At 33.9% G+C, this 22,105-nt stretch overlaps 1 protein-coding gene across 1 annotated transcript in view; it reads right to left on the reverse strand.

Moving 5' to 3' along the window:
• The window catches only part of ITGA1 (integrin subunit alpha 1), a 189,584-nt gene that overhangs the window by 47,190 nt on the left and 120,289 nt on the right, over window positions 1–22,105 (reverse strand). The window contains exons 12-16 of the mRNA XM_074282545.1: window positions 13,938–14,080; window positions 10,211–10,354; window positions 7,425–7,682; window positions 2,994–3,124; window positions 150–316 (exon numbers count right to left, since the gene is read on the reverse strand). Of these exons, the coding sequence (XP_074138646.1) occupies window positions 150–316; window positions 2,994–3,124; window positions 7,425–7,682; window positions 10,211–10,354; window positions 13,938–14,080 (843 nt within the window). The remainder of the gene's footprint in view (window positions 1–149; window positions 317–2,993; window positions 3,125–7,424; window positions 7,683–10,210; window positions 10,355–13,937; window positions 14,081–22,105) is intronic.

Below are 22,105 nucleotides of genomic sequence, written 5' to 3' on the forward strand. Positions count from 1 at the left end.
AACCAGATTCTCCTAGTAAACCTTTATTTTACAGGTAGGTCTTGTACCAAAGGCAGGTAATAGAATACAGCAAAATTTTTCTGGATATCACTTTGAAAGAACAAAGGCATTGAGTTATAATCTAAATGTCCTTTATAAAATAAACTTACCAGCTACATAATCTGTGTCTTCTTTTGACTTCAGTTTGACATGAAAACACATGGTAGCATTTATGCATACTGTTTCCTTCCCCTCCATCTTACAGTTTTTCTTTTGAATATTCACTTTATTGGGAGCAAAAGTCATGGTAACTTTAACTTCAGCTACATCTCGAGACCTGTAAGCAAAAAAATCAAGAGATATTTGATTTCAACAAAATTTAATTCAACTCAATAAGTGTTTGTTGTGTGTTCAGCATTTTGCTAGGTTCTAAGAAACAAGATTCAGAGAAGACTTGGTTTTCAGCCTTCATGGTGCTTAGAAAAGGATATAATACACATACAAAGATGAAAAATAAGTACATAAGAAAAGTGCTAAGTGCTATGTGAAGTCCAGGGTGGGAAAGCTCACCATCAATCAAAAAGATTAAACTTCTTAAAATAGGTAACATTATATGACCTTAAAGAAGAGAATTCAATAAGTAGGAAATTGAGAGTCAGCATGGTGGTACAGTTGGAAAAAAATAGCTGGATCTGAAGTGATAGGACCTGAGTTCCAATCTTTGTTTTGCTATTGGCTATCTATAACATTAATTATAAGTCTTTCTGGTCCCTAGTTTTCTCATCTGCAAAACTGGTGGGGGAGTGGCTGGATTAGATAATTTTTGAGGTTTTTTTTTTTTTTCTGGCTCTAAATTTGTAATTATAGGGATCATGGTAAACCTTCTAAGTTTGCAAAACAATGTGAACAAAGTCAAGGAGATAGTTAAATATAAGGCATTCATAGTAATCTTGTCCAACTAGAACACAGAAATCTTATGAGATAGGTCTGGAAAGAGAGAGCCAGAACTGAGTGTAGAGTTTGGGGAAACAATGGAAAGGATGTTGGATTTGGGGGCATAAAACCTTGGCTCAAAACCCAGTCTGCATCTTAATATCGTCTGACTTTGGATAAGTCACTTAATCTCTAAGTCACATTTCTTCATTTGTAAAATAAAGTGGTGGCTAGTTAGAATATATGATTTCTAAGGTCCCTTCCAAATCTAAATCAATAGTTCCTTAAAGATTTTAAGCAAAATGACTGGACCAGATTGGAAGATAAGCAATATAAGTCCTATAGCTAAAAGAAGAATGGTTTGAGTGAAGGAGAAAATGAGGAGTAAGACTTGTTACTAGGCTACTGAATAGTCCATGTGTGCTCTATATACCAGGCAGTGACTGTGGGAATAGAAATAGAAGAAATAGATATGAAAAATATTACAGAGAAAAAAATTAACTGGAAATTGGTTATATATTATTATATATTTTATCATATATATGATATAATATATATGAGAATTAGGGAAAAGGAAGAATCAAATATTTAACATCATGATGTTTAGAGCATGGGATATTGAGTTGATGGTACCATTGATATAAAATAACAGTAATAAAGTAGAGGAACTCTTGTAGAAAAATAAACTTGATTTGGAGAATGTTAATTCTGAGATACTAAAAGGCAATGGGTCTGAGTAAACAGGCATTAATTAAGTAGCCTCTGTGTACTATGTATTAGGCTCTGAGAATATAAAGACAAAATCAGATAAATCTTGAACTCAAGAAGCTTATGTTCTATTAGAGGGAACATCATGGACATATATGGATATGTGTGTGTGTTGTATATTTATGTGTTATATGCATACATATCATACACATATACAAACAAACACATGCTAATCTTTTTGGTGTGGAGCACTAACAGCTGTGAGGATTAGGCAAACCTTCCTGTAGAAGGTAGAGCTTGAGTTAAATCTTGAAGAAGACTAAGGTTTCTAAAAGGCAGAGATGGGGAGGGAATGCCTTCTAGGTGGGGTGCAGCTAGTGAAAAGGCATGAATCTGGGTGGAAGATGACATGTCCAGTGAGGGGAACAGTGAGAAGATCAATTTGCCTGGACTGTAGAATGCATGAAAGACAGTGATGTGGGAAAAGTTTAGAAAGGTATTTCAAGGCCAGATTATTAAAAAAAAAAGCATTAAAAACCAAATAGAATTTATATTCATTCAAAGAAGTAATAGGGAACCACATAGGTTAATTGAGACCTATTGTGTCAGCTGTATGGAAGATGAAGGCAGACCAATAGGAAATTGTAGCACTCATCCAAGCAAGAGATTCTGAGAACCTGTTAACATGGGGGTTGTGGGAGTGCAAAAAGGACTTCTGTTTCTGTCTCCCTCTTCTCCCTTTCTTTCCTTATTCTCAAGAGTATTGCATTGTATTGGAATGATATATATACACACAACAAAATGCAAAATATGTACAAAGGAATATAAAATATTAAAAATCATGATATTGTATTGTAAGCCATTTAAGGGCAGGTAACTTATCTTAAACTATTCTTATGTTCCCTTATAATGCTAGGACAATTCTGGATATATGATTAGATGTTTAATTGTCAATTGATTCTGTTTTTTTCTGTTTCCTTCTTTTAAATACATACTAGAACACATACGTAAATATGTGCATACAAATACTTTATATTTTCTCCTATAATAACAAGAATCCAAAAAAGATTGGCTCTACTCATTGGCAACTACTCAGAATTAAAAAAAAAGATTTATAGTTGTTTCATTTTTATATTTTCCCCTTTATTCATCAGATTAATTTACTTTTCCTGCTTATGCACATACAAAGGTTAAGGTTTGTATTACATTATTGGGTACATAAGAGAATGTGACATTTGGCATGCTTATATATCAGACAGCTCTCTTTATTTCCAAGCTATCATCCAAAAAAAAAAATAACAAAAAACCCAAATTATTTGTACTTCAGAACTAGAGAAGAAACAAATTCAGCTAGGGGCTGTTAAAATACACACCAGAAGAGGGCAGCACCACCAAGGCCTCCGATGGTCACATCAGTCAGTCCATCTCCGTTTAGATCCATTTCTCCATGTATAGACTGGCCAAAAAATTTCAGTGTTTCTCCATCTCCACCTGATGGAATACGCTGTGAGGATCCCCAAATAGTATTATCCATGGGATAATTGAATGCTAGAAGTACTTTCAATATGAATCTAAATTACATTATAACTGATTTGCAAATGAATAAATTTACAAATTAATGGATAAATAAAAAATGGAGGAAGGAAGAAAAGTAAATGAGAACAACAAAGAAGGAAGGAAAGAAAGAAGGAAAGAAGGGAGGGAGGAAGGAAGGGAGGAAGGAAGGAAGGAAAGAAGGAAGGAAGGAAAGAAGGAAGGAAGGGAGGAAAGAAGGAAGGAAAGAAGGAAGGAAGGAAAGAAGGAAGGGAGGGAGAAAGAAAGGAAGGAAGGAAGGAAGGAAGGAAGGAAGGAAGGAAGGAAGGAAGGAAGGGAGGGAGGGAGGAAGGAAGAAAACGAGGGAGGAAGGAAGAGAGGAAGGGAGGAAGGGAGGGAGAAAGGACAGAGGGAGAGAGAAAAGAAAGGAAAAAGGAAAGAAAGAAATATAGAGAAGGAAAGAGAAAGAAAAGTTTTCTTTGGGTTTATGTTCAAATAGACTCTTGTATGGAGTCAAGAGGAAAAAAATTATAATATCTAAAGGACATTTTGCTGTTAATAATTCTAGACAAAATCATTTCAGAGTCAATGACACCAGAATGGAAAAAATGCTCTCATCTCACCCTGACTGAGCCTCATGAAAAGCATTCCCACTGATTGACTCTGGTTCCTCTGTCTGGATAGCTTTATTCTACAGAGACTCTGATAAGTCCTGAGCACTTTGAAGGGATATTTCAGAGCAGGTGAAGTAATAGAAAGTTATGCAGGAAGGATAAAACAGACTTGAAGAGTCTTGAAGGCTCTAAGATATTTCACCTCTAAACATGGTCATTTCCTCATACATTATTTCCTTTTCTACCTAAGAAACAGAACTTTTAAAAAAAATGAGTATAGGTATAACAGATCACTGGTATTGAGATATGGCCACTGCCTTCAGCAACTAGAAATGTTAATTAGACACTGGGACATCATGCTAACAAATAAGAGCTGTAGGATATTTAGTACATTGGGTTGACTATTGCTCTGTTTGATGACAAATATGAGAATGGCACAAAAAATTGGAACCTGTCCCTAAACTAAGGGAATCCTCCCTCAGCTACACGGTGTGAATGAGGCAGGTCAAGCAAGTAAAGTAATAAATAAAGCGAATCAGAAACAAAGAGATCATTATTATCAAGTAATAATATGCAGTTCATTGAACCATGCTTTTTCCTTTTGGCAGCAAAATTAATGATTTTTTTTTCCTCATGGATGTTGAAGAGGTAGTTATTGACATTTGAACAGGATCCAGTTTGATTTTAGGTCTTCTCAAACCTAAGTAGCACATGATGATTATGATGAACACAATGATTATATATAACACTTACTATGCTCTAGGCATTTTGCTAAGTGCTTTACAATTTTTATTTTATTTGATCCTCACAAGAGTCCCAGGAGGTATTTACTATTATTATTACCTCCACTTTACAGATGAGAACACTGAGGCAAATAAAGTTAAGTTACTTGCGTAGGATCACATAGTTAATAAGTGTAGTAGGGATAAGTGATCATGTGGTCCTGTGCCCTCATTTTACAGATCATGAAACTACTAGATTTAGAGTCAGACACTTGGGTCAAAATCCCTGTTCTATTATTCCCTACCAATATGACCTTGGACAAGTCACTAAAATGGACTTTCAATTTCTTATCTAAAAAATAAAGGGTCAAAGTAGATGAACTTTGAGGTCTCATAAAGCTCTAGGTCTAAGATACTATGAACAGTCTATGAACCCCAGAAATAGGTGCTGACTTGTCTAAGATTCTATAAGGTAGAAGCAGTAAATCCAAATTTTTTTTCCCCTGAGGTAGTTGGGGTTAAGTGACTTGCCCAGGGTCACACAGTTAAGGAAGTGTTAAGTGTCCGAGGCCAAATTTGAACTCGGGTCCTCCTCACTTCAGGGCTGATGCTCTATCCACTGTGCCACCTAACTTCCCCCCTAAAACCAAGATTTTAATCTAGATCTTTTTATCCCACAATCAATTATTCCACAGAATCAGAATCAGGGAATCACAAAAGCTAATAGAGATTTTAAAAATCAGAAAAGCTGTAGAGTTGGCAATCAAAGTCATACCTGACTACCAGTCCTTGCAATGATGTCTCCAACAAGTGAGCCAATTTTCCTTTAAAGAAATCTAATAAGGGGGGAGCCCATTAACTTCTGAGGCATCTATTTTATTTTATTTCTTTTGCTAATTCTAATTGTTAGCAGTTTTCCTTACAAAAGGGCATAATTCTGTTTCTATCATCTAGAGAATAGATCCAGTAGTTTAATATCTCTTCCACATGACAGATTTCAAATACACAGACAGCTATTCTTTCATAGGCTAAACATTATCAGGTCCTTCAATTATCATCATATAGTATAGTTTTGAGGGATCTTGGACCACTTCTTCTATTCCTATAATACCAACTAATACATTTCTACATTCTTTATTACGTATCGTGGTCTTGAGTGCCCACATGATCCTAATTAATTTACTCAGAATGTCTCTGGTTCATTAGCATTCTTTCTAATAAATGGAGCCCAGAACTGGACACAGCATACATATACAGTTTAAATATGCTTCATCAACCAGATATATCCAGAATGGAAAGCAAACATTCATGACAGGTAAAAGCATTAGATTGATCATTTCTCTGACCTAAATGAAATTTCATTTTAAGCTGTAGAGTAAAGGTTGCAAAATTAACAGCATGTATATCCCATATAGGGTAGCTAAGGCACAATGGATAGAGCACTGGGCCTGGAGTCAAGATGTTTTGAATTCAAATCTGGTCTCAGATACTTACTATCTATATAACCCTGGACAAATTACTTGCCTCAGTTTCCTCATCTGTAAAAATGAGCTGGAGGAGAAAATAGCAGACTACTCCAGCATCATTGCTAAGAAAACTTCCCATGAGGTCATAAAGATTTGAACATAAGTGAAACAAATAAATAATGTCCCATACCTGCCAACACTCCTGGTTTTTGGAAATTCCTTTCTTTTGTAGAACAATACTTGTTGGCTTTTCAAATGTATTTCTCTTAGATTTATTGGATAAATTTTGTAATAAAATAGCAGAGCATATGAAAGAAATTTTATCCCATGTGCTAAAAAATTCCTTAATTACATTATCCTCTGATATTCTGCCTGTTTCCACTTAAATACTATTTTGTAAATAATGTCATTAGGAAATTAAAAGAAATCATTTATTTAGTAAATGGAGTGAATAGATTGCTATTGAAATTTTCTTTTTGTATCTGTATCAAGTCATATTTCATAAAATATTATTGGGACTTTTGAAAAAGTGAAACAGTCCAGTTTACAATTAAAATCAACTTCTCAATATAATGTATCCTATAAATCCTGACATTAAAATTGCAGAAAAGTTAATAAAATAAAAAAGAGAAAAAAATAGTCAATGTCAGTTTTGTATTCATGCTATGCAAGCTTTGTAAACTGTATTGTCTTTATGTTTTATGCAGTTGTTCAATACCCAGACAGCTCTGGCATTCAGCAAACATTAAATTATAATGTTCTTTTAAAAGTCTCCAGTGTTTATTGTGTAATAAACACTGCTGTAAAAGACCATTGTGGTGGTGGTTTATTTTTCTCAGGCAGAAACAACACTTTATGGATTATGAGTTGTTAATTGTCTATAAAATAGTACTTAAATTTTTTTTAATGTCAATCTCCCCTGAAGGCCAGGCTCTGCTTTTTAGGGCTTTTTTTTTTTCAACAAGAATTTCTTAAAGGTAAATTATGAGGTTTTGCAAATAGACCTTAATAAGAAAATTATAACTCTAATATACATAACTATATGCTTGGCATAATTTTACTAAAATGGCATAGATATTATATATTAAATCATAATTTAGCTTCCTTTGTTAAGTCAGTTAATTATTTTTTTTAACCAGAAAGTAGCACCCTAATTGAGAGAGCAAATGCATTACAGATGTTAAATGGCATCATTTGAACATTTCTTTTGTTCTTATGGTTATTGTTTAGAAAAGGCTAGGTCATGGAGACATGACCAAACTAGAATGGGATTCAGATAAAAGAAAAAAATCACAATGTAGTTTCTTTTGGAAAAAAAAGAAAACCAACAGTATCGCCACCCAAATTGGCAAGATTATAAATTTGATTTTTCCAACAAAGAATCACTATCAAGAATCAATGTTAGCAATTCAACTTGTGCAGATAGAAAACTTAAAAGATTGGTATAACCCCAAGGTTTGATTTCTTACTTGTGCATATTCTTTCCTTATGGTCTTGCCACTTCCATGATAAATGTACACAGCCCCTCCGTGATCATCTTCTAAGGGAGCGCCAATCACTATATCATTAAATCCGTCAAGGTTGAGGTCCTTCACAGTAGCAATTGCTGTTCCAAAACGAGCCCCACAAGGCTCATTTTTGTTTTTCTTCTTGCAGGAATCATGCTTGAGGGATGAACAGCAAGTTTGCTTAATGGGCTCCAGGCTCATCTGGTATTCAAACCTAGTCTGTGAGAAAGAGGAAAAAAGAATATTTATGTATATCTTATCATTACTGCAGATGAGTAGATTTTGTTAAAGTACATACTAAAATTTGTGCTAGTGATAACATAGTAACCACCAAAAGTTTGTGAAATAACTGTGTGGGAAAGTTAAGGATTTCACACAGTGGATCATAGGACTGTGGGAAAGAAGTTCTCTTGAAAATTTATCACTAGCTTTTCATCAGTAAGACTAAATCAGTGGACACCTCATAACATCTTGATAAAATCAACAAAGAAATATTTTAAAAGCATCTTCACTCATCCTGCTATCTTTTTTCTATTCAATCCCACAAACTTTGGAAAAATCCTCCAAAGATATGATCCCAGATTCTCTTCTGTAGAAGCAAGATAAAAGTTATTCTGTTCAAAGAACAAAGTTATTGCAAGTGTTGTGAGTCTGTAGTGAAAGGAAATAATAAATAAGAGGAAGTAGAAGATGGAAGAAAATATACATAAATAGAAATCCCCCCAAAAGGAAAAGAAGACAGCAAGAAGTTAAATGGAATCATCCACTTAATCAGGTCTCATAAGACCTTTAGAAACATTAAAATTTAATAACAATAATTGCAATGCAATTATAGTAATAATATTTTTGTGTTGATAAGCAGTGTTCTATAGTGAATGGAGAATAGCTCTTTGAATTAGAAACACCTGGTTTTAAGACCCATCAAAGCTGATTCTTTATCCAAGATGCCATGGAGTTCCTTTTATACAGCTACCGTGTTTCCCCGATAATAAGACCTATCCCGAAAATAAGCCCTCCCCTTACTGTGTAAGATTCCTCTAAAATAAGCCCTCCCCCGAAAATAAGCCCTATTGAGATTGCTACTGTAGTGAAGGTGATCCCCTGCGCTACACACTACATTATGGTACCCTCTGTATGCACCGTCGTCCCCGTTCCTCCCCCCCCTCCACATGAAGCACATGCCGCGCTCTGAGCTGCATCCAATCAGAGCTGCAGCAGTGATATTGCTGGACATGACAGATTGGGTCCACTTCTTCTGAAGGAAATGGAGGCGCAAGACATCCAGGACTGAATTCAGGGTACGGACACTTATGATGATGTTGTTGAAGAAGATGATACGATCATTATTGAATAAAGGTACATTTTTTTATTCACATTTACCTGTTTATTAAAATTGCTGTCAATGTTCATTAAAATAAGCCCTCCCCTGAAAATAAGCCCTCTGGTGTTTTTCTGTCCAAAAAAAAAAAATAAGACAGTGTCTTATTATCGGGGAAACACGGTACCTCTGACACAGTGGCTGTGTGATCCTAAGCAAGTCACTTAACTTCTCAGTTCCTTCAGGCATTGTCTAAAACTATAAATTGTAGATAAGGCACTGATTGAAGGAGTTTCTTCCCTGGTAGTTTACTTCAGCAATGGAATGACAGGTCTATTCTAAAAATTGTTATTAATATAAGTAGAAATAGGGAGGAAGGATACGGCGTGATCTTGAATCAGTTATTACTTCTCTGAAGTTCAGTTTCATCATCATTAAGTATTACTATTTATTATATACTATTAATATCATAGACATCCTCTAAGATGCCTTCCAACTCCAAATCTAAAACTTGATGCTATGATAATATATACATAATTAATAATATTTAAGTGTCTTTTTACAGATAGAGAAATTGAAGCAAAATATACTCATCAAATCAATCTTTAGAACTCTGGGAAGAATACAAATTTTGTGATGATGTTATGCAAATGTTTATGGATGGGCAATATTTTGACTTGGGTTATAATATTGTATCTGTTATACTAGCTAAATGATCTTAGGAAAATCACTGTCACTCTCTATCATCCATGTATCTCTCTTCCTTTTGGAATCTCTCTCTTTCTGTCTCTCTCCTTTTGGAGCCTGACTTGTAAGGAAATTCCAGTGTGAAAACTCTTTCCTTCCACAGCTCTGTTCTTTTTTTGTTTCTTTGTTTGTTGTTTGTTTGTTTTGATAAGGCAATTGGGGTTAAGTAATTTGCCCAAGGTCATACAGCTAATGATGTTAAAGCTGTCTGAGTTTGGATTTGAACTTCTGATTTCAGGACCTGTGGTCTATCCACTGAGCCATGTCATTGATCCTTATAGCTTTGTAGCTCACCTATAACTTAAAGAATTAGGGGAGTTATTTGGGACACAGAGGATAGGTGATTTGTCCATGGCTATCCAGATGGTATGTATGAAAGGTAAGTCTTGAAACTAAATCTTCCTTACACCAAGATGTATAATTCATCTATGGCATGTTGTACCTCCTACATTCTCTTAATTTGTTATAATTCATGAATAATTATGAAACAGTAAATATTTTTGTGTTTGTATTGCCATATTGAGTTCAAATTCTTTACTTAAAAAATACTGATGAACTCTGAAAATTTCTTTCCTATGCTTCTTTCTTCTGTGAATAATGCACAGTTGAGAAATCCAGTAGTTAACACTGCACTAAAAGATTTCTTGTTACTCATATTACTACTCAAATATTAGTTTATTACCTGATTCAAAGCATACACATATACTTTTCCTTGTTCCTCTTTCTCTGTTCCCATATACATGGGAGCTCCAACCAGTAGGATATCAGTGAAGGAGTCTTTATCAACGTCAATTGTTGTTAAAACACTACCAAAGTAAGAACCAATCTAGGAAACATAAAGAGAAGTCACAATGATTGTCAAAATTTCCTGGAAAGCTTAACATTAAACTATTAGGTACTGTACCTATATTAAAATAGTAGATTTTATGGGTCCTTATATTATAATGACTTACATTATTTATCCTTTTAAAATTGCTTTTGCATTTATGATATTGTTTGAAATTCAGAGCAACTTAAGGTAGCAACATGTACTTATTATTGGTATTATCATGTCCATTTCATACAGGATAGAATTAGGTCAACAACACCTAGGTAATAAATGACGTAACTAGGATTAAAGTTCAGGACTAGTGATCTTAGTCCATTGTTCCTTCTAATATGAAAAGAAGAAAGAGGAAGAGGAGGAGGAAGAAGAGGAGAACACATAATGACAATGACAACAACACTCTAGAAATATTTTCATTATTCTTCCCATGGCTGATTATTTTGAGATGGAGCTTTAGGCAAACTAAACACAAATTATCTCTAAAGTTTTAGGCCATTTGGAAACCTTAGCAACTTTAAATTGTCCTAAGGCTTTGTGAACAACCTGAATAGTAGCCAGTTCCCCCAGAGAATGCTCTCATATGTCATTACGAGAAGAAGAAAGAATTCTGACATTGGAATTCTGACATTAGAATTGGACACAGAAGTAACATCTGGACCTTACATCCTCAAAAGGGATATATGTAAGCTTAGAGAATTCTGACAACATACCATGTAGAGACCTTAATGCTTAAGGATGGATAATCAAAAGAAACAGGAATAGATTTTATCCTTCCTCCAAATTTCTTTCCCTTCTTTACTAATTCTAAAGGAAGAATAAAGTAGTGGGTTTAAAAAGAAAAAGAAAGAAATCATCCTATCAATTTACAGGTAAAATTAAATTTAGATATTATCTAGACAAAGTTCTTTCCACCCCGCCAAGATTGGGGGAATGATCAGTCCAAGCTCACACTATTAAACCATGGAGAATTTAAACCCAAATGATTGATTGTAAATTCATTGTTTCTTTCAGTATATCAAAGAAAAGTGATTGTAACTGCCCTGGCTCTTTCCTCTCCAATGATAATGAATACCCCTTCATTTTATCTTGATTTCATCCATATTTCCTATCTCAATGATCTGTGATTTCAGTGCAGATTATAATCACTCCCTATCTTAGAATTTGGTCTCCATGAGTCACATTGGACAAAAATAAGGGGTAAGCTTTCTGAATATTTAAAAATAGTCATGATTTTACTTCTTTGTCATCTTGATAGGAAGGTAATGAACTAGAGAGGCAAAAGGAGACATTCTCAAAGATGACTGATTTGTTTTGAAGGCCTAGTCATACTTGTTATAAAGGTAAGTTCTCTTTCTTGTTACCTATACCTCATGACCACAAATATTCTTCCATGAGAGGAATAATGGAAACCATTAATTATCACAGAACAATGGAAACCATTTCAGAGTGCTTCTTTTTTGGGCAAGTAGATTAGTGAACAGTGATAGATGCAAAGCTAAAAAAAGCTATTGAAGCATATTTTTTAAAAAAATGGATAGAGGAAAACAAAAAAAATTACAGAAGGGAACATATTATGTTTAATTTACTATAATATGCACACACACATATAGTTCTTTAAAATAGGACATAATTTACAGTTTTCTTATATAAGCCTCTTCCTTGTTCATTGTTGTAAGTTGAAATATTGGTGTTTAAGTTTATAATAAAAATAGCATTAAATTAAAACAAATGGTTATGATTCAGTATAACTTATGACAGATTAATTTAATTTAATTTTTTGGAAAGGATTACAAAACAAGGGAAATATTGTATATAATCTCTTTTTAATCTTATGGTCAAGGGGGAGACATGAGGCTCACATGATTGTTCATTTACTTGGATGAGGCAGTGGTTCATAGATCAGACCTCAAGAATGGACTGCTGTTTACCATGAATTAGGTCACAAATGCATTACCCCAAGGTTCTGTTTTGATATAGTTCTGTTGAAAATTTTCATCAGCAAAATAAAACAGAAAACATTTTCACAAATTTAAAAGTAGTAAAATGAAATTGAAGCTCAATAACAAAATTGATCCAGGAAGTTTCTTGTTACCAAATGATTTTGTGCTGCTCCAAGTTAAGCTGTATAGAATGATTTTGGCCAAAGAGAAAAACATTTTTTTTTAATTTTTGCAGAGGCAGAGGGGAGGGCATAGAAGGGCATGATGTCACAAAGTTATAAGCTCTATAAAGAACTAAATGTATTGCAGCATGTTTTCTGAGGCTGCTTTTCCAACCTTTATTCATACAGGAAGATTGGATTATTACTACAAGGACAACTACATCTTTTTATATCTTTCTTCAAGGATTAGAGGAATAGTGATAATTGGGGAGGTATAACAAGATTGCTTTGCTATAGTGCTCAGTTGAGGTTATATAGCACAAATGTATAATGGTTCCCAGTCATCACAGTTTCATAATTTTTCTGAACTTCCCTCAAAATCCTATATCATCTGACCTGCCTCCCTTTCCAGATTTATCAACCATTTAATTTTTCCTGCTAGAGTGGATCTATTTTACTATCTTCCGATCCTATCTTGTGCTTTTTTTCCCCCTTTGTTTTTTGGAATACCCTTTCTTTTACTTTTCTACCTATATTGCTTTAAAACTCAGCTCTTATCTTGCCATGGCTTAACCTAGCCAGCAAGGATTTATTTCTTCTCTGAGAACCATAAGAATTTATCATTCAAAGCATTTTTTTGTCTTTTTTTTTTTTTTGCCGGGACTATTTTCTGTCTGCTCATTACTAAAAGTTATCTTCTCAAGTCTTTATGTCTCATCTCTTGAACTTGATTTGAAGCTCCTTGAAAAATTGGGTCTTATGATGAATTGTATTTTCTGCAGTGCTTAGAATAGCACTTTGCAGATAAGTAGAGGGATAGTATTTCAAGATTCCATCTGATTTCATCAGTATGAATGCCACTTGTGACATGTAATTTTTTTTTTAGGAAATAGTTGTTTCCTGAGTTGCTATTGTTAAAATAATTGATTTCTAGGAAGCTAACATTCTCCTTATAAGTTTCTCTGAACACAGGTAAGTTTTTCTTTGAACAGACACATAGTGATGATAATAATTAACATTTAGATAGTGTTTATTAAGTGCCAGACATTGTGGTGAGTACTTTACAATTATAATCTCATTTTATTCTTACAGAATTCTTGGAAGATAGGTGCTATTACCATCCTTATTTTACAGATGAGGTAATTGAGATAGATAGAAATTAAATAGCTTACCCAGAGTCATACAGTTCACCTACCTAAAATGGTTTACTATCAGCCTGTACTAAACTTTTTTTTTTTTCCAGCTTGAAAGAACCCACTGAAGAAACCAAATTTTTGTTTTGCTGCCCATTCTTCAAAAATCCAGATCACCTCCCAATTGAAAAGAGGGCCCTACTGAAGGAAGATTTACTTTAGTGGAAAACACATTTTTTAAAATTGTAAAGCAATTGATATTTAATCTTGTGAAAAATAAAGAGGGGGAATGATTTGCAAAGTTAACTGGTATACTTAGACTTTTATTCATTGTAATTTGTAAACTTACTTGTTCTCCACTGAGGGTTTGGAGAATCTTGATGTCTTGGCCTTCCATTGTATAAGTAATGACTTGGCCTGTGTGATTATAGCGGGGCTGACCAGCGATGTAGATCACATCCCCAGGAATGGTGGCCGAGTTCACCATATAACCTAGAAAGAGAATAATGGTAGACATGAGGGTTTCAGAATTGTCCTGTGTCTTGAGGCAATGTTATTATATCTCATATGGTTTGTTACTAAAAATTCTACAAGGAATGACTTTAGATCAGTTTTCACTCTTCTTGATTCTGAGGTCCTTAAATTTGAAGATTATTATCATCCTTATTTTCCCCTCAGTTCTTGTTGTAACTCAGGGTCCTCAAAAAGCAGATGCTGAATAAATGTTGATTTGAATTTTACATAGTTGGGTCTATTAATAAACCATTTTTGGACATAAATTGTATTTGTACATGTTAGACTTTGTTTTGGCAGAAAATAGTAAGCATGTGGAGAACAGAGACTATTAACTTACATTAGATTTAATGTAAACAAATTCTTACCCTCTGTTTAATGAGCTCCAATGTGCTTTAACTTGTTTTATTTATAAATATTAGGATATGTGAATGAAAACAAATTCATAAGAATAACATTTCCTGAGAAAGATTAGATTATATATGCTCATTTATATATTGAAAAAAAATTACCATAAATTTACGCAACATTTACTGATTCAATTCACAGACAAATAAGACATTGATTGAGATCTTTAGTATTAAAATATCTTTCCATTTTTATAAATACTACTCCAAAATGGTTGGGATTTCTAATTAAAGGATAAGCAACTACTTGGATTTAGTTTCTTTGTAAAATATTTGTTCCTTACTTTCCTTTTTTTTTTTCTTTTTTTCTCATCTCAATTGAAGTAATGCTTAAAAAACAACAACTGTAAACCGTTTTTTCAAATGGAGAGCTGTTTATAATATTTGGATGGTTGTTGTCCTTTGTACTTAGAAGAAGATTAAAATGATATCACTGTTAGAATTCAGTTACAATGTATCTGACTGTGGCTATCAGATCAATATGATCTCCTAATGCTCTGCCACAGGTCGGGCTATTTCATGTGAACATTTGGGGTAGACTCTAACTTTGCACATCTTGAATTTCAGCTTTCAAACTTTCTAGCTTTCTGCTCTCAGTCATCATAGAAAATCATACATGCTCATGCTATTAAAAGTTTAAGTTCAATCCATGAAATTGTGTCAAATTTTGACTTCTTGATTTTGAGAACTATAAACTTGCATATGCATTGGTAAAGGTCCCAACTCTCCTACACTTTCTCATTCTCTATAATTCTTGTACATGACTTTGCTATGATATCCCCAAAGAAAGCATATATCAACCCAGAGGCCTGGAGGCTACTAGAATTCTTCCTCTGCTCCTTTAATGTTCTGGGAGTGTAGCATTTGGGTTCTGTATCTATTGCACTTCCCTTTTGCAATATGACTAAATTACCTTTGTTTATAGGCATTTGTGTCTTGTTACATTTTGTTGTTGTTTCAGTCATGTCTCCAAGACCCCATTTGTTTTTGTTTTTTTCCCTTGGCAAAAACATTGAAGTTGTTTTCTATTTCCTTCTGCAGCTCATTTTACAGATGAGGCAAACACTGTTATTTGCCAAATCATATAGCCATTAAGTGTTTGAGGTCAGATTTGAACTCAAGAACCTGCTTTCCTGATTCAGGCTCAGTATTCTACCTACTGTATCATTTAGATGCCCCCATTCTTAAATTACTTGTAGTGAATATGTAATATACTATGCTACAAATTTGTTTGTATCTTTCTTGCCACCCATGCATCTTACAATTTTCGTCTGGGATAATTGTAATTTTAATTCTTCTGATATTTGGATGTTCTATAATTTACAACAACAAAGTATTATTGAGAGGAGCTTAGTGTAAAAGTAAGGGTTTTGTGACATCAAGCTATTTATAATCACCAAAATCACTGCTTTTAGTCTCCAAAATGGGATCTGGCATGGTCTCTGGCTCCTACACCATGCTGCAACCAGCTCATCATTTAAACTGCTTCATTATATATATTAACAATGGACCCAGATGGCTTTGGAGAAGAAAATAAGGTTGGTTCACTTGCAAGTGATGACATCACCTCCCTGATATCATGGTCCTCTTCAAAAATGAAGAACAAACATAACATTATATATGAACAAAATGAGACCAAGAGAAGTTAGATGATAGCCATCAAGCAGTAGAATTCAGATTTCATTTTGAAGTATTCATTCCAAATCCTGTGCTCTTTTCATAAATTTACACATTATAGTTATATCTTTTATAGAAACACATAAGATTCTAACAAGCTTGTTGAAAATATCCTATTGGCTAAGATGACAGGAACAAATAACGATGAATGTTGGAGGGGCTGTGGGAAAACTGGGACACTGATACATTGCTGGTGGAGTTGCGAAAGAATCCAGCCATTCTGGAGAGCAATCTGGAATTATGCCCAAAAAGTTATCAAACTGTGCATACCCTTTGACCCAGCAGCGCTACTACTGGGATTATATCCCAAAGAAATACTAAAGAGCGGAAAGAGACATATATGTGCCAAAATGTTTGTGGCAGCTCTTTTTGTTGTAGCTAGAAACTGGAAGATAAATGGATGTCCATCAGTTGGAGAATGGTTGGGTAAATTGTGTTATATGAAGGTTATGGAATATTATTGCTCTGTAAGAAATGACCAGCAGGAGGAATACAGAGAGGCCTGGAGAGACTTAAATCAACTGATGCTGAGTGAAATGAGCAGAACCAGAAGATCACTGTACACTTCAACAACAATACTGTATGAGGATGTATTCTGATGGAAGTGGAAATCTTCAACATAAAGAAAAACCAACTCACTTCCAGTTGATCAATGATGGACAGAGGTAGCTACACCCAGAGAAGAAACACTGGGAAGTGAATGTAAATTGTTAGCACTAATATCTGTCTGCCCAGGTTACATGTACCTTCGGAATCTAAAGTTTATTGTGCAACAAGAAAATGGTATTTACACACATGTATTGTACCTAGACTATATTGTAACACATGTAAAATGTATGGGATTGTCTGTCATCGGGGGGAGGGAATAGAGGGAGGGGGGGATAATTTGGAAAAATGAATACAAGGGATAATATTATAAATATATATATATAATAAAAAATTAAAAAAAAAAGAAAAGAAAATATCCTATTGGAGGATGGTCTTTGAAGCTGTATCTTGTTCTACTAAGTCAAAAATTATTTTATTGTTGTTTTCAAATCAAGGAACAATAGACATAGTTGGATCTTACACACACACACACACACACACACACACACACACACACACACACACACTCACTCATACATACACACTTACCCACACACGCACATACCCTCCAGCTCTCAGTTAACTGTGCAGTGATAAAAATGTTGTCTATTGTAGGAAGTCATCCATGAAAATTTGCCTTCACATTTTCATGAAGGTTTACTTCAATCTGTGTAAAGTTGATTCTCATATTATAGATCAAAACTAGACATTTGTGGCAGGAGTTTCTGATGCCTTTTGAATTCTTCTATTTGGTAAAAAAAAAAAAAATACTTTTTGATGAATATATGACTACTCTGTATTTGATCTAGTCTAGGTACTCTCCCTAAATTTATTTTCTTAAGTCCATTTCTTTTTTTTTTTTTTTTTTATTATATATATATATATATATATATTTTATAATATTATCCCTTGTATTCATTTTTCCAAATTACCCCCCCTCCCTTATTCCCTCCCCCCGACGACAGGCAATACCATACATTTTACATGTGTTACAATATAGTCTAAGTACAATACATATGTGTGAATATCATTTTCTTGTTGCACAATAAACATTAGAATCCGAAGGTACATGCAACCTGGGCAGACAGATATTAGTGCTAACAATTTACATTCCCCTCCCAGTGTTTCTTCTCTGGGTGTATCTACCTCTGTCCATCATTGATCAACTGGAAGTGAGTTGGATCTTCTTTATGTTGAAGATTTCCACTTCCATCAGAATACATCCTCATACAGTATCGTTGTTGAAGTATACAGTGATCTTCTGGTTCTGCTCATTTCACTCAGCATCAGTTGATTTAAGTCTCTCCAACCCTCTCTGTATTCCTCCTGCTGGTCATTTCTTACTGAGCAATAATATTCCATAACTTTCATATACCACAATTTACCCAACCATTCTCCAACTGATGGACATCCATTCATCTTCCAGTTTCTAGCTACAACAAAAAGAGCTGCCACAAACATTTTGGCACATATATGTCTCTTTCCGCTCTTTAGTATTTCTTTGGGATATAATCCCAGTAGTAGCACTGCTGGGTCAAAGGGTATGCACAGTTTGATAACTTTTTGGGCATAATTCCAGATTGCTCTCCAGAATGGCTGGTCTTAAGTCCATTTCAATTTTTTTATATGGTCCCTGTAATACTGTGGTAGTATATTCCAAATATGAAGGTTTCACTGTAGCTATTGAGCAGAATCGATCACTAGAGAAATGTCTTCCATACTATTCCATTTCTTACTTATTTGTTGTCTTACTGCTCATGAAAGCTCATCCCAAGTTCTCTAAATATTTGTTTTCCCGTCAATTGTTTTTTGGCTATTGTTTTTAATGTTGCCTCTGATTTTGCGGTCTTCTCTTCGGAGTGTTTTAAAAGTTTGTTCATGTATTAAAACCACCTCTGCCTTTGTCTCTTTACTTGGTAAAGTGAAAGTGATTGCCAGCTGAACCTTTGGGAGTTTATTATTGTGGAGGTTCTTTTGTACTTTTGTACTTGTTAAACAAATTAGTTAAACATTCTCCAAGAAAGGATAACAATAAACAATTTGATATTCTAATGTATCTTTTCTTTCTTGGATGATTTTTTTTTTTCTCTCCCCATGTCTACTGCTTCCAGTGCTTCTTAAAGAAAGTATTCATAATGTACAGGTGAAAAAAAATGGAATAGTTTTTAAGAAATTGACTTCTTTAATTTTGGCAGGGATACTGTACTGTATTTCCTTAAATAGTTTTTGCTATGCTCTTCAGTAATCACTTTTGCCTTGAAATTACCAAGCACCAGAGATGTTGGCTTACTTTGAGAAATCTTGTAAAGTTTTTTTTATCATGGAATTTCTGTGCTTTATCCTCTAATGGCTATTGGCACTTAAGCTACTATTGTCTCAGTGGGGTCCGTTCTTTTATGAGCTATTCTTTCATTGAAGCTTTTTGATAGAATGTTAATATGGATAAAACTCAATGTCTCCAGGAACTGTCTTTTGCTTTTTTTTTTTTTTTTTTTTTTTTTTTTTGTATTGCCAGCATTTAACATAGTGCCTGGCATATTGAAGGTGGCTAAAACATGTTTATTGAATTGAATTACATCACTGGGCAATTGTACATAGAAGTTAAATCAATGCCTTAAAATTAAAACATGTCATTATGTGACAATCAACTGTGTAGAACATGGCTCGTTTCAACAATGAGGTGATTCAAGATACTTTCAATAGATTTGTGATGGAGATAGCCATCCTCATCCAGAGAGAGGATTATGGGGATTGAGTGTAGACACAACATATTATTTTCACCTTTTGTTGTTTTTTGTTTTTCTTTCTCATTTTTTCCCCTTTTGATATGATTTTTCTTTGCAGCATGATAAATGTGGAAATATGCTTAGAATTATACATGTTTAATCATTTCTTGCTATCTAGGAGAGTGGGGAGGTGAGAAGGGAGAGAGAAAAATTTGGAATATTAAGATTTGGCAAAGATGAGTGTTGAAACTATCTTTGTATATATTTTGAAAAATAAAAACCTATTGTTATAAAAATTAAAGTTTGTCCAATATTTAGCTTGTTTGATCTTTAAAAAAAAAATGTCATTCCCATTATTACCATTAAAAAGCAGGGAAAGGGGATCACATAGTGCTGGGCTTTTACTAACATTTTTTATTTATCATTTAATATTAAACCTTCTCATGATGAGCTTCTCTGCTAATAATTAGTGATTCCTGGAAAATCATGTTCTGTGTCACCAAGTCTCTATTCAAAGCCTTTTCAGTTTGAGAAGAACTTTTCAAGGCCCTAATGACAAAGACTATGAGAATGCAGACCACCTTCAAGCCGCTATGAAGAAAAATGTAGGATTTTGGTGGAATATTCATTATGTGAAATTAAAATTTATTGAGTTTGTCAAGTGCTGTGGGAAGAAGGAAAGTAAAGATAATATTATGTGTTGAAATAATTTTTATATATAATGACTAATTTGAAAGTGGGCTAAGGAAAATTATTATTATTAATAATAATATTGGAATAAGGGAGGTACAAAGTATCATAGTAGTATAGGATAGGAAGATATTAGGGAATATCTTTGGTTCTTCAGAGAATACAGCATTTGATTTGATACTTATAGAGCAGAAAATGTTCTGGCTAGGCAGAGTGGGAGGGAGGGGATAGCAATTACCAACAATTAGGTCACAACTGAATATTAAAAACAAAAACAAAACACAAAAACCTTGAAGAATTTATTGTATGGACTAGAAATCTAGGTCATGACAATGTATTCTATATACAAAGAATCTTTGTTGCTGCCTGAATTTGGGAGGTTCTGGTAGTTGGAAAGGGAAAATTAATACATTTGTTGTTATTTTTAGAGCTATCTATGGATATGAAAACTATGTTGAGGTTTAGAATTAAAAAGACCCAACAAGGAAGATGTATAAAATACAAAGAAATCCAGAACACTATCTAAGGCAAAATAAAATTCTCATGTATAAAAGTGTAGGAAATTAGGAGGAAACTAAAGCAACTACAACCCTTATAAGAAATAAATCCTGATATTTATTTTTTAATTCCTTCTTTGATAAAGTGACAAGATCTAGTAGATCAAGGGAAAAGTTGTTTTGATTGGTCTTGATATTATGGTTCCACTGCATGTATTTTTACTTTTGATTCTGCCTAATATAGTCTACTAATCAATAAATGTGAAAATAGCCTAGTTCCTTTTAGCACCCAAAATCCCTAGTCATTTATGAAGTGCATATCTCTGTGTATGGAACATAGGATGAAGACCTTTTTTTCCTTTAAAAAAAATGGGAGCATGTCTAGTTATAGAGGTACAGGTTATTGCAATGTGTGCTACTCTCAGGAGTTTATGGATTAACATAAGATAATTTTTCTAGAACCTATGCAAAAGATTTTAAATATAATAATAGCTTAAAATGTAAGTAGGTGTTAGGCTCACAAATCCAAATTTTTCTTAGCTTGTAAATTAAACTTCCTAATGAACTTTTGCAAAATCTCTCTATGGATTGAGAGATCATTTTAAAAGCACAGGGTAGTTTTCTTTTTCTGGGATTTCTGGGCACTTTTCTTCCTGGAAAGAAATTTCCTTATATAAGTTAGACTTTATTTTGGCAAAGGGTATCCATGGTCTCATTTGTGACTAAGTTAATTTAATGATTACTGCAACAGACCAAAACCTCATCGTTCCTGTACATTGTAGACAGCACATTCATACTTTTCCTTTCCTGGAAAGAGAAGAGTCATAAATTCTAGCTTGTACAGCCAGGAATGAAGAAGTTGTTATTTATTTTATGCCACCAATAACATCTTGTGATCAAGATTTCTAACTCTGCAGAAAATAACCCTGAGCTCTAGTAGGGATTGGAATAGGAGATTTTTATTTAAAAGGTTCATCAGCAACAGACCTCATTTGGCTATTAGCAAATATATAATGCTTGTAGCTATTGTTTCTCCTTTGTTTTCAGAGGATTGCTGACAGCATGATGTTTTGACTTGCATATGAATTGGATTTGAGTGAGGCAGAGTTGTACAAAGTCTCTCATCTCACTCTCTCTTCCAGGGTCACCAAAATCCTGTGCAAGACAAAAGTCAGGTTTTCTGGCACTAGCTTGGGATGGAGTGGATGATATTTGTGTTTTTAATGTTTGATTAAACTCTAAGCATTTCACAGTACCTGCTTCCAACACCTGTCTGGCCATTGCTAGTGAAAATGTGGGTAACCACCAATGTAGAATAGCTTATATAGCTTTTGATGTCTCACAGTACCTAGTATAATACTTTGCATATAAGATCTTAACAAATGAGGTATATTTATATTTGTGTATAGATATGTTTGT

This window comes from Sminthopsis crassicaudata, chromosome 1, assembly GCF_048593235.1.
Source record: "Sminthopsis crassicaudata isolate SCR6 chromosome 1, ASM4859323v1, whole genome shotgun sequence".
Taxonomy (NCBI): domain Eukaryota; kingdom Metazoa; phylum Chordata; class Mammalia; order Dasyuromorphia; family Dasyuridae; genus Sminthopsis; species Sminthopsis crassicaudata.